The sequence below is a fragment of the Petromyzon marinus genome, chromosome 20 (genome assembly GCF_048934315.1).
Source record: "Petromyzon marinus isolate PM22_M1 ecotype Great Lakes invasive population chromosome 20, UKy_Petmar_22M1.pri1.0, whole genome shotgun sequence".
NCBI classification, from domain to species: Eukaryota; Metazoa; Chordata; class Hyperoartia; order Petromyzontiformes; family Petromyzontidae; genus Petromyzon; species Petromyzon marinus.
The window spans coordinates 2,343,563-2,356,578 of record NC_133686.1 but is presented as its reverse complement, the minus strand read 5'-3'; the positions used below and the strand labels follow the sequence as shown (position 1 = coordinate 2,356,578).

Sequence of the window (13,016 nt, the reverse complement as noted above, 5' to 3'; positions counted from 1 at the left end):
TGTGATCCACGACATCTACATCTACGCGATCTAACCCAGCGAAACGTAAACAAACCGTTGTTACGGATACTATTGCTCGCGAAACCCTACGTGTTAAACAACAGAAAACAACAACAACAAACAAACAAACAGCAGCAGCGTCCGCGTTTGTCCGAGTCTCTCGCGAGCACGGACTGCGTGAGCGGAGTGGCCGTGGGCTGAGGTGGACGCTGCGTGCTCTGTCGGCACGGCCAGCCAGGTCTGGTCATCAACCACCACGCCGACCAGACCCTGTCCAGCTTCTGCCAGTGGCAGTCGGGCGTGACGGCGGCCGGGCGCCACGGGGGTCGCCACGACCACGCCGTGCTGCTCACCGGCACCGACATCTGCTCGTGGAAGAACGAGCCGTGTGACACCCTGGGTAGGATGCACTACTAACTCCACACCCATCACCCTGGCCCCCACCCGCGCCCCCCCCCACCTCGCCCCCGCTCCCCCACCTACCCCTACGCACACGGAGACCCATAGACTGGCCAAAGAGACCCATAGACTCGTATAGAGCCCCACACACACACAGAGGGAACCATAGCGTCGCATTGAGAACAGGACACCCATAGTCTGGCAAAGAGACCCATAGACTCGCATGAAGTTCCGCAGAACACACACAGAGCCATAGAATCACATAGAGAATAGGAGACCCAAAGAACGGCAGTGAGACCCATAGACTCGCATAGAATACGAACTCCATAGACTCACACAGCAATAGAATAACATGGAGACCCACACACTCTCGTAAGGACCCATTGAAATCACATAGAATCCCATAGACTCGTAGAGAGTGCCACGGAATCCCATAGAGACCCATAGACTCAAGATACATCCATATGATCACATATAGACCCAGAGACGTATAGACTGTTATATAGACTAATGGACTTATATAGAGACCCATTGATTTAGAGACCCAAAGAATCACGAAGAGACTCGCGTACACAATGATGGCTCTCATACTTGCCCGCGAGCAGCACTTGCCCCAATCGTGTGTTAAGGCTCTCTGTGTTTGGTGCGTGACGCAGGCTACGCTCCCATCAGTGGGATGTGCAGCAAGTTCCGCAGCTGCACAGTGAACGAGGACTCGGGGCTTGGTCTCGCGTTCACCATCGCTCACGAGTCCGGACACAAGTGAGTCCAGCGCCACTCGAAGTGGGGTGATCGCCTCCTCCCCCTCTCCCCCTCCAACCCCTCTGCCCTCCCTCCCACCCCCCCCCAACAACCTTAATAAACAGCAAGGCATTTGCTTGTTTTTCTGTACGTACACCTGGCTTCGTCATCATCATCATCACGATCTATGGGCAGCCAGCCCGTAGTAAGTGTCCACTGCAGCTTTTCCACTTTCCTCTCTGTCTTGTCGTGCCAATATGGCTCAAGCGCTGGCCACGGATTTCTGGCACCAATCTCGCATATTGTCGTCAAGCTGTTCTCCGTTAGCTCTTCCTCTCTTTCCAGTTGCTTAAACAAATATATATTCCTAACAACAACACTTTTAAATGTCCTGTTGTTGTCCATCCAACATATGCGGTGTGTGTCCAAATAGTGTCAGTCTCCTTCTGGTCACTGTCTGCATCATCAGACTATTGTACGCACAGTTAAATCCGCCCCCCACCCCCCTTGACGAATGAGAGGCTCCCTTAACGCGCGGGCTTAGCCAGCTCTGCCGCTACTCTTGGCAAGAGATCCTTGGGATGAGCCAGGCTTAGCATCGTTATTGTGACCGCATTCCCTGGGTCCGGCTCGTTGTAAGCCAGCAGAGAATGAGGTCAGATAGTGGGGAAGATACAGGGGGATCGTCAAGAGTGCATTCCTACGCAACTGAGCAGAGGCATTGGTGATCATCTCCTGTTTGTAGCGCTGCCAGTGCCGGTAGTGGTAATTCCACATTACTATGGCTGGGTAGGTGGGTAAGTCTCTCCATAAGACAACCAACTGTTGACTTTCTCGTAAAATGGTAGGTATTTTATCGACCCTGAAGGGACGGAGATAACGATGATTGGCTGAGTAAATCCGTCCAATCAGGATTTGAACTCGCAACATACAGACTGCCGAGCTACCTGGCTGGTGAATAATAATCGCCATCACTAAATAAATCAATAAATACATAAATTAGCTTATTAACACATTATTTTATTCATGTATCATTATGGTTATGACTACATTTCCTCGCTCTGGCTTGCTCCGGTGATGCAGCAAAAGAATGAGCTCAGAGAACGTGGGGAATTATAGGAAACCTCGTTCGCTAAGGCGACCCTGGAATACTTCTGCAACTCCAACCACTCTGCCAACACCACCGACTTCCGTAACATCATCGCCATCACCAATCATGATCATCATCGTCAACAGCCACGATCATTTCAAGGGTTGGTGCCATCACCGCACAGGTGTCGCGAAACTCCCCTCTGGCGGTACGGTCGATGAGGTGCCGTAGCCTGGCTTACCAGGAGAATGTGATACAACAAAGTGTGGACTAATCTCCATCTGTTCCATCTGCCCCTTCCGCGGTGCGGTCGAGGAAGAGTCGTAGCCTGGCTCACCGACGTCAACGTTCGGAGGCTCCGTTTGCGACTCCACAGTGGTAATGAGTCAAGTGAAAGTTATAATAATGTCCCCCTTCTCCTCCCTCGTCTCTCCTCTTCTCCCCGCGTGCCCCTCCCTCCTCCTCCGTGGTGGAGTTTCGGGATGGTGCACGACGGAGAGGGAAATCTGTGCAAGAAGTCGGAAGGGAACATCATGGCACCCACGCTGGCGGGCAACAACGGAGTCTTCTCCTGGTCTCCCTGCAGTCGCAACGCCCTGCAGCGATTCCTGAGGTGTGAGCGACGGTGCAGGGCGCGCAGTGAACACGGACACGCGGAGACACGCGGAGACACGCAGAGACAAGCGGAGACACGCAGAGACACGCGGACACGTGGCCATGCTGGCGGCGAGTGGCGCGCGGACACACGGACACGTGGGCACATCCTCATCACCATCATCCACTACGACTACCACCAACTACCACCATCCCCTCCCTCCCTGCCTCCACCCCTCGCCCTCCCTCCCACTACCATCACCATGACCTCCCTTTATTCCCATGCTCTTGGTTCTCATCCCGACGCCTCCCTCTATCCAACCCCGACCATCATCACCACCACCACCACTGCTAACGCGTGCCTCGCTCTCCTCCCTCTCGTCTCAAAACTCTTCTTAATTCTCATCCCACCCTGTCGACCCCCGCCCGCCCCCCCCAGCTCGGCGCAGTCGCTGTGCCTGATGGACGCGGCGCGGAGCGTGGGTGAGCTCGCGCTGCCCGAGCGGCTGCCCGGCGAGCGCTACGACGCCGACACGCAGTGCAAGTGGCAGTTCGGCGACAGGGCCAAGCTGTGCACCTTCGACTTCAAAAAGGTCGGCGCGCGCCTCTTCACACGGCGGCGGGGGTCACGTGCGGGGGGGGAGTGGGGCGACACAGGGAGGGGGGGGGGGTCACGTGCGGGGGGGGAGTGGGGCGACACAGGGAGGGGGGGGGGGTCACGTGCGGGGGAGGGGGCGAGGTGAGTCACACGCGGCTCGGCCTGTGACGTCATCGCCATGGCCGAAAAGCCTTTCCCATTTAGCGCTGTATATTGTTTTTTAACCTTCTTTGGTTCTTTCGGTAAAGGCACGTAGAATGAGAATAAAATAATAAATTGATAAAATAATATAACACAATAATATTCTCACGACGTTATTATTTTATTCGCATTCTACGTGACTTTACCGAAAGAACCAAAGAAGATGAATCATTGCAGTCACGAAAGCTTTAAATCGAAATTGTTTTTTAAAGTTTAATTTAAATGTCCCGCCCCCCCCCCCCCCCCCCCCCAAACTACGTTTCGGGATTCCGGTTTTCTCCCGGGGTGAATAACCTCCCGAACCGCACCGCAACTCTTTACGAGCCAGTTCCCGTGACCCCCGCTATTCACGTTACACGGACGGACGCACGCTGTGAACGCTCCCCCCTTAGCTAGAAAGCGCGGACGCCGTTCGCACAAACAACCCCGCACTTTGTGTACGCAGACTTAATCCATCCTGGCGCTCGATTCCACATGGGACAACCTTAATGTACTAAGCACACATGTGCTAGTCTACTAGAGACTGGGCTTGCAGCGCAAAACCCTACACCCCCCCGCCCCCCCAGCTCAACTCCCACCCCCGGCCCCCGCCCCCCGGCTCCCCAATCAAATCCATTAGCGATGTTTTTTTATCAACTTGCTTTAGGCTCTCAGTGAGATGTTCTTAGTGTTGGGTTAGGCCCGGCCAGAGAATGACGCTGATCCCTAGGGTAGCACTGTAGTAGAGGCTGCTCTTTCTCTCTTTAGCTCTCTCGCTATCGCTTTTCTCTTGCTAGACCTCTCTCTTTCTCGGTCTCACTCTCTCTCTCAGTTTCTCTCTCCCGCTCTCTTTCTCTCTCTCTCTCTCTCTTCCTTGCTCGCATCCCTCTCTCTCTCTTGCTCTCTCACTCTCGGTTATCTCTCGCGCGCTCTCTCTCTCAGCTCTCTTTGTATTTTCGGAGTCCTCTGGTCGGAGTTAAGTCATCTGCGATTCTTCTGGGAGTTTATTCTCTTTGGGAAAATATTTAGATTCAATTAAAGACGCGCACAGCAGCGATGAGAGGATAACTTAGCGATGTGCCTAAGTAAGTTTTTCTGTGTGTGTGTGTTTAACGAGTTGTGTACATACATCCGTTACGGCATATCGCTGAGAAGCATGGATATCGCCAATACAGAATGCTGCTAAGTGGGCCTCAACATCAACACAAGCCACACCGTCTCACGGACGGCAAGTTTCACTGAATAATAATACTACAACAACAACATTACAAATCACCCCGTGAACGAGCGTTCTCAGTGGTGCTATGCGTGGCAAGGCGGACATAGTTTAACATCGACCAAGGCACGAAGAAGTGAGAAAAGGGCTTTGTAAATAACTAAAGAGAAAGAGAGAGAAAATTTATTTTAAACGGAGAGGTTTTTCGTCGAGATTTGAAGATCTCAAAAGTGTCTGGGAATTCCCCTGACCTCGAATGGGGCAACGAGTTACAGAGTTTAGGTGGCCGCAATTGCAAAGGAAGCGATCATCCCCAAGTGTGAAGCCTAGACCGTGGTGACAGTGAGCAGTGCACAATCTGAAGATCTCGATGATCTTGATGAAATATTCGTGGATGAAGGAGATCATGAATCTACGGAGCAGCAAGTCCATTCAAGGCCTTGAATAGCAGCAACAGAATCTTAAAATCAATGCGGGTACGGACAGGAAGCCAGTGAAGGAACAGGTGCGCGTGTGTTGTGATGTGATCCTCAAAAGGTTGTGTACCAGTTAGCACCCTGGCGAACGCATCTTGAACGTGCTCCAGCCTGTTTAGGATCTTGCTCGTGGTCCCTAAAGGCAGGGCAATTGCAGTAGTTAAACAAATGCGTGGTTCAGTCTTTCTTTTAATATCTGAACACGAATGTTTTGTTGCCAGAAAGGGTGAAACCTATTCTTATATTTTGACACTGGCAAGGGAGGTCCCGTGATGTAGCTGATCACCCCGAGCTCTCATTGTCCTGATAGTGGCATTGTCTTTGTGCTGTTCGCCTTTTGGCGTCCTCTGGTCTAACACTGTTTGACACTAGGCTCTAAAGAAAGCTGTCTCTGGTGCGGACCAATCAGTTCCAAAGACAATGCAACATATACTACCAGAGAATGATTTTTTTAATGTTTTTTTTGCATGCTCACCACTAGTATATGTGGTTAATGTAAGACATGATTCCTTGCAAAAGGTTTCAGTTTGTTGTTTTAACATCTGAACATAACTGTTTTATTGCCAGAAAGGGTAAAATCCATTCTTACCGTCTTTCAGTGTCTGCGGTATTAAGGGTGTGACGCAGCCGGGATATATTCTTGAGGTGTAAAAAAAGAGGTTATCAGGGTTCTGTTGACATGGAACTGAAAGGATAACGTTTGATTTAGAAGGACATCAAGGCTGTTGACCTCGTGTGTTTGATAGACGTTCCAACCATCAATAACCAAGTAAAGACGGATTGATTTGGATACCTAGTGGGGACCTTTTGAGACATCAAGGCTTTGACATGAGACATTGACTGTGCTCGTAGTGAAACTGGAGCTATACCGTCCAATCCCAACTGTAGGTAGATCAAACAATGCACGCAAAAAAAATCGATAGGAGTGCAAAGTAGAGAGCAGGAAATCAAGCCACTGAAACTAAAAAATATAAGTATTTAAGTAGAAATTGCATGACGATTTTTCAATGCAACCTTGGGCAAGACTGCAACGCAACAGCAACAACAGTCCCAGACCACACCCAAGACAACAACGCAGAGCAAGTCCCTCAATACAACTGCACGTTATAAAAGGAACTATCGACTGTGCACGGGTTACGGATAAAAGTCTGTCCGATGGACACAAATGTGGGCTGCTATAGGACCAGTTGCTCATGGAGAGGTTGACAGGATGGGTTGGGTGGGTAGGTTGTCGTGAGTATCAATACGAGACCCTGACGCCTGCTGCTGTATATTTGGAGTTTGCGTGTCTAACTAATCTCTCTCTCCCCGTGGTCATGTGGGTTTTTCTCCGGATCCTCTGGTTTTTCCCTCCACATTTAGAATCAAAAGCAGGCGTTTAGAGTATTTGGCCGCTGTGCATTTATTTGCACGTGATAAGCCATTTCGTTGAGCTATTATTTGTGGCCAGGTTGCTTCTTGTAAAGAGCTATACAGCTCAGTGGAATTTACATGCTAAAATAAAAATGAATGTTTAATAGATGTTTTGGTTACCCTTGGAGCTGCGGGTAATGCTGGTCACAAGTTCCAGGTTCAGCAGCAGAGCCTCCCAATTACCTTCTAGTAGTTAGCAGCGAGTATACCGGGTCATCAGCGTATTAAACGAATATAACGCGAATGATCCACACACATTCACACACGAAACAAAGATCTCCCGTATAGCCCAAACAAACTGTTGAGGCAAGTGCTGTTAGAGAGTAGCACCTATGAAGGCCGGCACGGTACACGAGGGGGCGGGTGGCCAGCAGCACGCCCGGCCGCCTTTGTCTTCCCAATGACGATGATTTTGCACACCGCACCAGGTACTCATTCGAGGCTGTGTCGACCTAAGGTAGGCCCAGGATCGGTTCAGATAATCGTCACTGGTGTTGGCCGTGACACAATTAGACAATCGTTCACACACGAACACAATAAGAACCGCCTTTAACCACGAAGTAGCGGTGACGTCACCACGACGCCTGTGCCAGGCCAGGTGCGCTTTGTGGCCACGTGAAGTGTCGAATTCTCGCTGCTGGCAGGTCACTAAACAAACACCGGTGCCATGGGTTGACTGACTGAGATAACCGGCAGATGCACCAACTGCGCTCCCCATTATGCCACCTTTTTGCGTTTTAGCCGACCGGAGCTCCGCTCGTTGTTGTGAGCGTCGCTTCCTCTGCCCTCCGTTGTTGCTGGAGGGCGACTGCCTCCAACTCCCCAGCAGCAGCAGCGTCCTTCACGAACCTCCTCCACAGAGGCCGATCTTGACAACGAAAAAACACACACACACACTCGCTCGCTCACACACGAACGCGCACACACCACACGTGGTCTCATCACCGCTAAAGTTGCTGATAAACGAGGAACAAAAACAAAACCGCGCAATGAAAATCTACGCCGGGGAGGTTGGGGGGCGCGAGAACGCTCACTGGGGGTTATCGCCAAGTGGGAGACGGAGCGATGAAATCATGGCACACGCGCGCCCGCTCGCACGCACGAGCGCGCCAGACGAAGTGCAGCTGCTCTGCAGCCCAAACGGTCAAAGGTGAAGGATTTCTGCATCGGCTATCATCGGCAGTCGACAGCCACGCACCGGGTCCTATGACTCAGCAGCGTGCGGCTTTCTTGGGTAAACAATAATAATAATAATCAAACGTACTTTTATATCGCATCATCCGTGCTCATTGCATCCCACAACGCCTGTACATTAATTATATATGGGGATCAATTCTGTCTCCCGAGCGATGTTTACTACACGCCGTAATTATTATTATTATTCATGATTATTTATTAATAATAATCTTTGGATTGGAATTCACGAGGTCCGAATAGCGCGGAAGACGGCGCGGATTGGCCGTGTCTCGGGTGACACGAAAACAGTGATCAGATGGCGCTACCGCGAGAGGGTAACCACCGTCTCTCTGACTCAGGCGAGAGGGTAACCACCGTCTCCCTGACTCAGGCGAGAGGGTAACCACCGTCTCTCTGACCCAAGCGAGAGGGTAACCACCGTCTCCCTGACTCAGGCGAGAGGGTAACCACCGTCTCTCTGACTCAGGCGAGAGGGTAACCACCGTCTCCCTGACTCAGGCGAGAGGGTAACCACCGTCTCTCTGACTCAGGCGAGAGGGTAACCACCGTCTCTCTGACTCAGGCGAGAGGGTAACCACCGTCTCTCTGACTCAGGCGAGAGGGTAACCACCGTCTCTCTGACCAAGCCAGTCCGCAACCTGCGACAGCAGAGCCGCATGCGCCTGCTCTGTAAGGACCGCTGCTTCGTGACGCTCTTAAGCCTACTCTATTCCTAACTCTACCCCTATGTCATTCCTGTTCCTAACCCTACTCTATTCGTATGCGCAACCCCTATTCAATGGCTTGTTCCTAACCCTTCCATCGATCCCACACTCTCCCTACAGGACATCTGCAAGGCCCTCTGGTGCCACAAGAGTGGCCGGCGCTGTGAGACCAAGTTCATGCCAGCGGCCGAAGGCACCTCGTGTGGGATCAACAAGGTACGGGGGATGGGAGGTGACCGCTCGCGTACACAAACTCACCCTGCATGGATGTTGACTTTCTATCGCACCGTGCATAGCCAACCGCGCTAATCTGATGTGCGAATGAAGAGCAACAAGCTAAACATAAATGGCAGTTCTAAAGAAATGAGTTCGTTAATATAGATTATTTAAAGGTGGATAGCCCCCAGTGGCTTCCTAATATCGGAAGGGAGAGCGTTCCAGACGGCCGCAGAAGCGCATCTTAAAGCGTGCACTGCAGTGACCATCTTTGTTTGATGGCCAGCCTAGAGCCGCTGCTGCTGCTGCGAGGATGACTTAACCCAGGGTGCCCCATGCCTTCCTGCAACATAGCTAGTTCATCCTGAGCATCATCAGTCACAATCTATCCACTGCTGGATGAAGGCCCTAGCCAAGCCGTCGCTATCTCGTGTGCAGGAGCCGAGTCAATAGCTCCCTCTCCACGGCGGATGAACTCTGCCTCTCTCTCTCTGTCTCTCTCGGGCGCGTTCAATCCTTTGGCTGCCACTCCGTCGTTAGCCTCGCCCGCAGGCCGTCCGTCGTCCCGGTGCCGCGAGCCGCGTGCTGCCCGAGTCTGCTGCCTCCTCTTAGACGCGGCCGGTGCGTTGGCTCTAAACGTGAGCAAGTTTATCCGATCCACGCGCTCCTCTTCCATTCTCTCTGTTGCTCCTCCAGGAGCAGGGCCTCTCCGTCTCTGCCTTGCGCACTTTTCAACTCACGCGTCGATTGCCGTGGGGGTCACGGCTCGCTCGGGGTCAAGGCTCCCTTTTCTCGCTCGCTCGGAGTCGTGGCTCGCTCGGGGTCACGACTCGCTCGGGGTCACGACTCGCTCGGGGTCACGACTCGCTCGGGGTCACGACTCGCTTGGGGTCACGACTCGCTCGGGGTCACGACTCGCTCGGAGTCGTGGCTCGCTTGGGGTCACGACTCGCTCGGGGTCACGACTCTCTCGGGGTCACGATTCGCTCGGGGTCACGACTCGCTCGGGGTCACGACTCGCTTGGGGCCACGACTCGCTCGGGGTCACGACTCGCTCGGGGTCACGACTCGCTTGGGGTCACGACTCGCTCGGGGTCACGACTCGCTCAGGGCCGTGGCTCGCTTGGGGTCACGACTCGCTCGGGGTCACGGCTCCCTTTTCTCGCTCGCTCGCTTGGGGTCACGACTCGCTTGGGGTCACGACTCTCTCGGGGTCACGACTCGCTCGGAGTCGTGACTCGCTTGGGGTCACGACTCGCTCGAGGTCACGACTCTCTCGGGGTCATGACTCGCTCGGAGTCGTGGCTCGCTTGGGGTCACGACTCGCTCGGGGTCGTGGCTCGCTTAGGGTCACGACTCGCTTGGGGTCACGACTCTCTCGGGGTCACGACTTGCTCGGAGTTGTGGCTTGCTTGGGGTCACGACTCGCTCGGAGTCGTGGCTCGCTTGGGGTCACGACTCGCTTGGGGTCACGACTCGCACAGAGTCGTGGCTCGCTTGGGGTCATGACTCGCTTGGGGTCACGACTCTCTCGGGGGTCACGACTCGCTCGGAGTCGTGGCTCGCTCGGGGTCACGACTCTCTCGGGGTCACGACTCGCTCGAAATCGTGGCTCGCTTGGGGTCACGACTCGCTTGGGGCCACGACTCGCTCTGAGTCGTGGCTCGCTTGGGGTCACGACTCGCTTGGGGTCACGATTCGCTCGGAGTCGTGGCTCGCTTGGGGTCACGACTCGCTCGAGGTCACGACTTGCTCGGGGTCACGACTCTCTCGGGGTCACGACTCGCTTGGGGTCGTGGCTCGCTCGGTGTCAGGGCTCCATTTTCTCGCTCGCTCGGTGTCAGGGCTAGCTGCGTGCATTCATGGAAACGATGGCACGCGTACCTACCGCTTTGGGGGAGGGGAGAATCCTGGGGTCCAGTGCACGGGATTCTGCAGCGCCTCTTGGATTGAAGCTGCAGACCATTGCCTGGCCGGATATTTCAAAAAGCCATCCCATCCCTCCCTGCGTGGTTTACTTTGGCAGCGAAGCACGCGAGCTTACTGTGCAGTTTTGAAACGAACGCACGCACCCACACGACGCACACGGCTACACTCAACCAAAAGCAAAAAAAAAACAACCAACCCAAAACCAAACCTTATAATGGATACCACATTGAAAATGAATTGTACGACTTGCCGCAAAAATAACAATAATAATAATAATCAATATATACGGATTTAATTTCGAACCGAGAGTTGAGATTCACATGAATGGCTAGGAGGAGAGTCAACTGGCTCCTGACTTATTGATGTTATAATATAAATAAAGATATTAAGAAATAGTTTATTTATATTGGAGCGCCACGCTGAGGCAAAAAGAGGGTTGCGAATCTGTGACAATAATATTTAAGCTGTAACGTGGCGTCGCACGCCACCCATCTCGCTCTCGTAGAGAGATAATAAGGTGCCAACATTTGCCCGAGCTCTGCGGTCCTCTATATCGTAAGATATTTGCAGAAAATAATGACGAGTCTTTATTTATACACGTGTGGGAGTTAAGAAACAGGAGTGCACGCAAGTAAAAAAAAAAACCCACGCCTTGCGCGAGGGGGAAACACTCTATCCCCCGTGCAAACGATTAGTCCACGCTCCCTTGTACAGCCTTCTCCTGGCAAGCCGGGCGTACGGCACTTCCTCGACGCCAACCCACGGGAAGGGAGATTCAGACAACATCTGTGTGCGGTGATCCACCAACCCCGAGTCGCTGCTGCCTCCTCCACAACGGTTCTGGATTAGAGGCAGCAGCAGCAGCAGCAGCGTAGCCACCGCCACCGCCATGCGTCTGGTGACATCACCGTCACCCGATGCAGTTTAAAGTCGCAGCCATTCAGGACGTCGCATGCGCAAGATTAATGCGGCCAATTCCAGGAGGGGCTGCCTTGCGTAAGTGCTAAGTGACATCAGCTGGGTTACGAAGGATCGCGCATCTGCGTGTGCGATGTGTAATGCGGTATAACAATAATACAAAACACTACTAATGACCCAGGGGGGGGGGGAGGGGGGTCTCAATTAGTCCTGCATTAAGATGTTTGGCCAGTGCCGTTACTCAGCGTGCGGCTTCGTGTGGGGGGCGGAAAGCAAAGCACTCGGAGTGGGGAGGGGTCATGCCTATCTCCGCACAGATAGATTCAAGAATCTACTACTCAGGCACCAACGTTGCCCTCCCATACCGCCCCAACCTACCGTGCACGGGCGTCTCGTCTCCCTAACCCTACCAAAGACCCCCCGTATAGCCTTAACAGACTGTTGGGGCAAGTGCAGTAAGCGACGAGCAGCACATATCAAGGCCGAAACGGCACAGGAGTGGGGTGGGTGGCCAGCACCACGCCCGGCCGCCTTTGTACCAAGCGGCGATGTTCACACACCGCACAGCAGGTACTCATTTGAGGCTGAGTCGACGCAGGAGAGGACCGCGAGCCGTTCAGATGCCCGTCACCGGTAGTTGGCCGCGAGCGGCAATGGAACTCGGCTCGCCGGGTTCGCAGCGCAGCGCGCTAACCGCTTGCACCACCGCTCCCCAGTGGCGCTGTGACGACATCGTCGGCTCAGGTGATGCGGCAGTCGGTCAGGTGGGGACCCCCCAACATTTGATTTGTCTCGCACGGTCGCAGCCCGATGATATTTAAATATCGCGGCTCCTGTTGCCCTAATCACATCGCCGCGCTCGCGGCTTTGAACGTTTGGGCACTGTAGGGGGTGGGGCGCTCCGTTTTAAATAATGTGCCAGCTATCAAACAACTGCCCAAGCTCCGCGTTCCTCTAGATACCAAGATGTTTACAGCCAATGAATGATCCCTGTCATCTGCGAACGAAAGAGGCTTCGCAGCTCGTCGGATTCCATCCTGCGGCACGAATGACGATTCATCACGGTTCTCAAACCCTCCTAACATCACCCCCCTCCCCCCCGGGATCACCCAGTGGTGCCGACGCGGCCAATGCCTGCGGCACGGCGACGAGGGCAGCCGCCCCATCGACGGCCACTGGTCGCCGTGGTCGCCCTGGTCGGCGTGCTCGCGGACGTGCGGCGGCGGCGTGAGCTCGCGGGAACGCGAGTGCGGGGCCCCGCGGCCCCAACTCGGCGGCCGATACTGCCCGGGCACGGGCCGCGCCTTCCGGCTGTGCGAGGCGCGCGCGTGCGCCCCCGACGCCG

At 53.9% G+C, this 13,016-nt stretch overlaps 1 protein-coding gene across 2 annotated transcripts in view; it reads left to right on the top strand.

Moving 5' to 3' along the window:
* Positions 1 to 13,016, top strand: part of LOC116944042 (A disintegrin and metalloproteinase with thrombospondin motifs 16-like) — a 64,229-nt gene that overhangs the window by 21,674 nt on the left and 29,539 nt on the right. For both annotated transcript variants that reach the window (XM_076068238.1, XM_032957434.2), the window contains exons 7-12: positions 235 to 400; positions 1,056 to 1,161; positions 2,706 to 2,843; positions 3,264 to 3,417; positions 8,729 to 8,824; positions 12,785 to 13,016. The exon at positions 12,785 to 13,016 is cut by the window's right edge and continues 90 nt beyond it. In XM_076068238.1, the coding sequence (XP_075924353.1) occupies positions 235 to 400; positions 1,056 to 1,161; positions 2,706 to 2,843; positions 3,264 to 3,417; positions 8,729 to 8,824; positions 12,785 to 13,016 (892 nt within the window). The remainder of the gene's footprint in view (positions 1 to 234; positions 401 to 1,055; positions 1,162 to 2,705; positions 2,844 to 3,263; positions 3,418 to 8,728; positions 8,825 to 12,784) is intronic.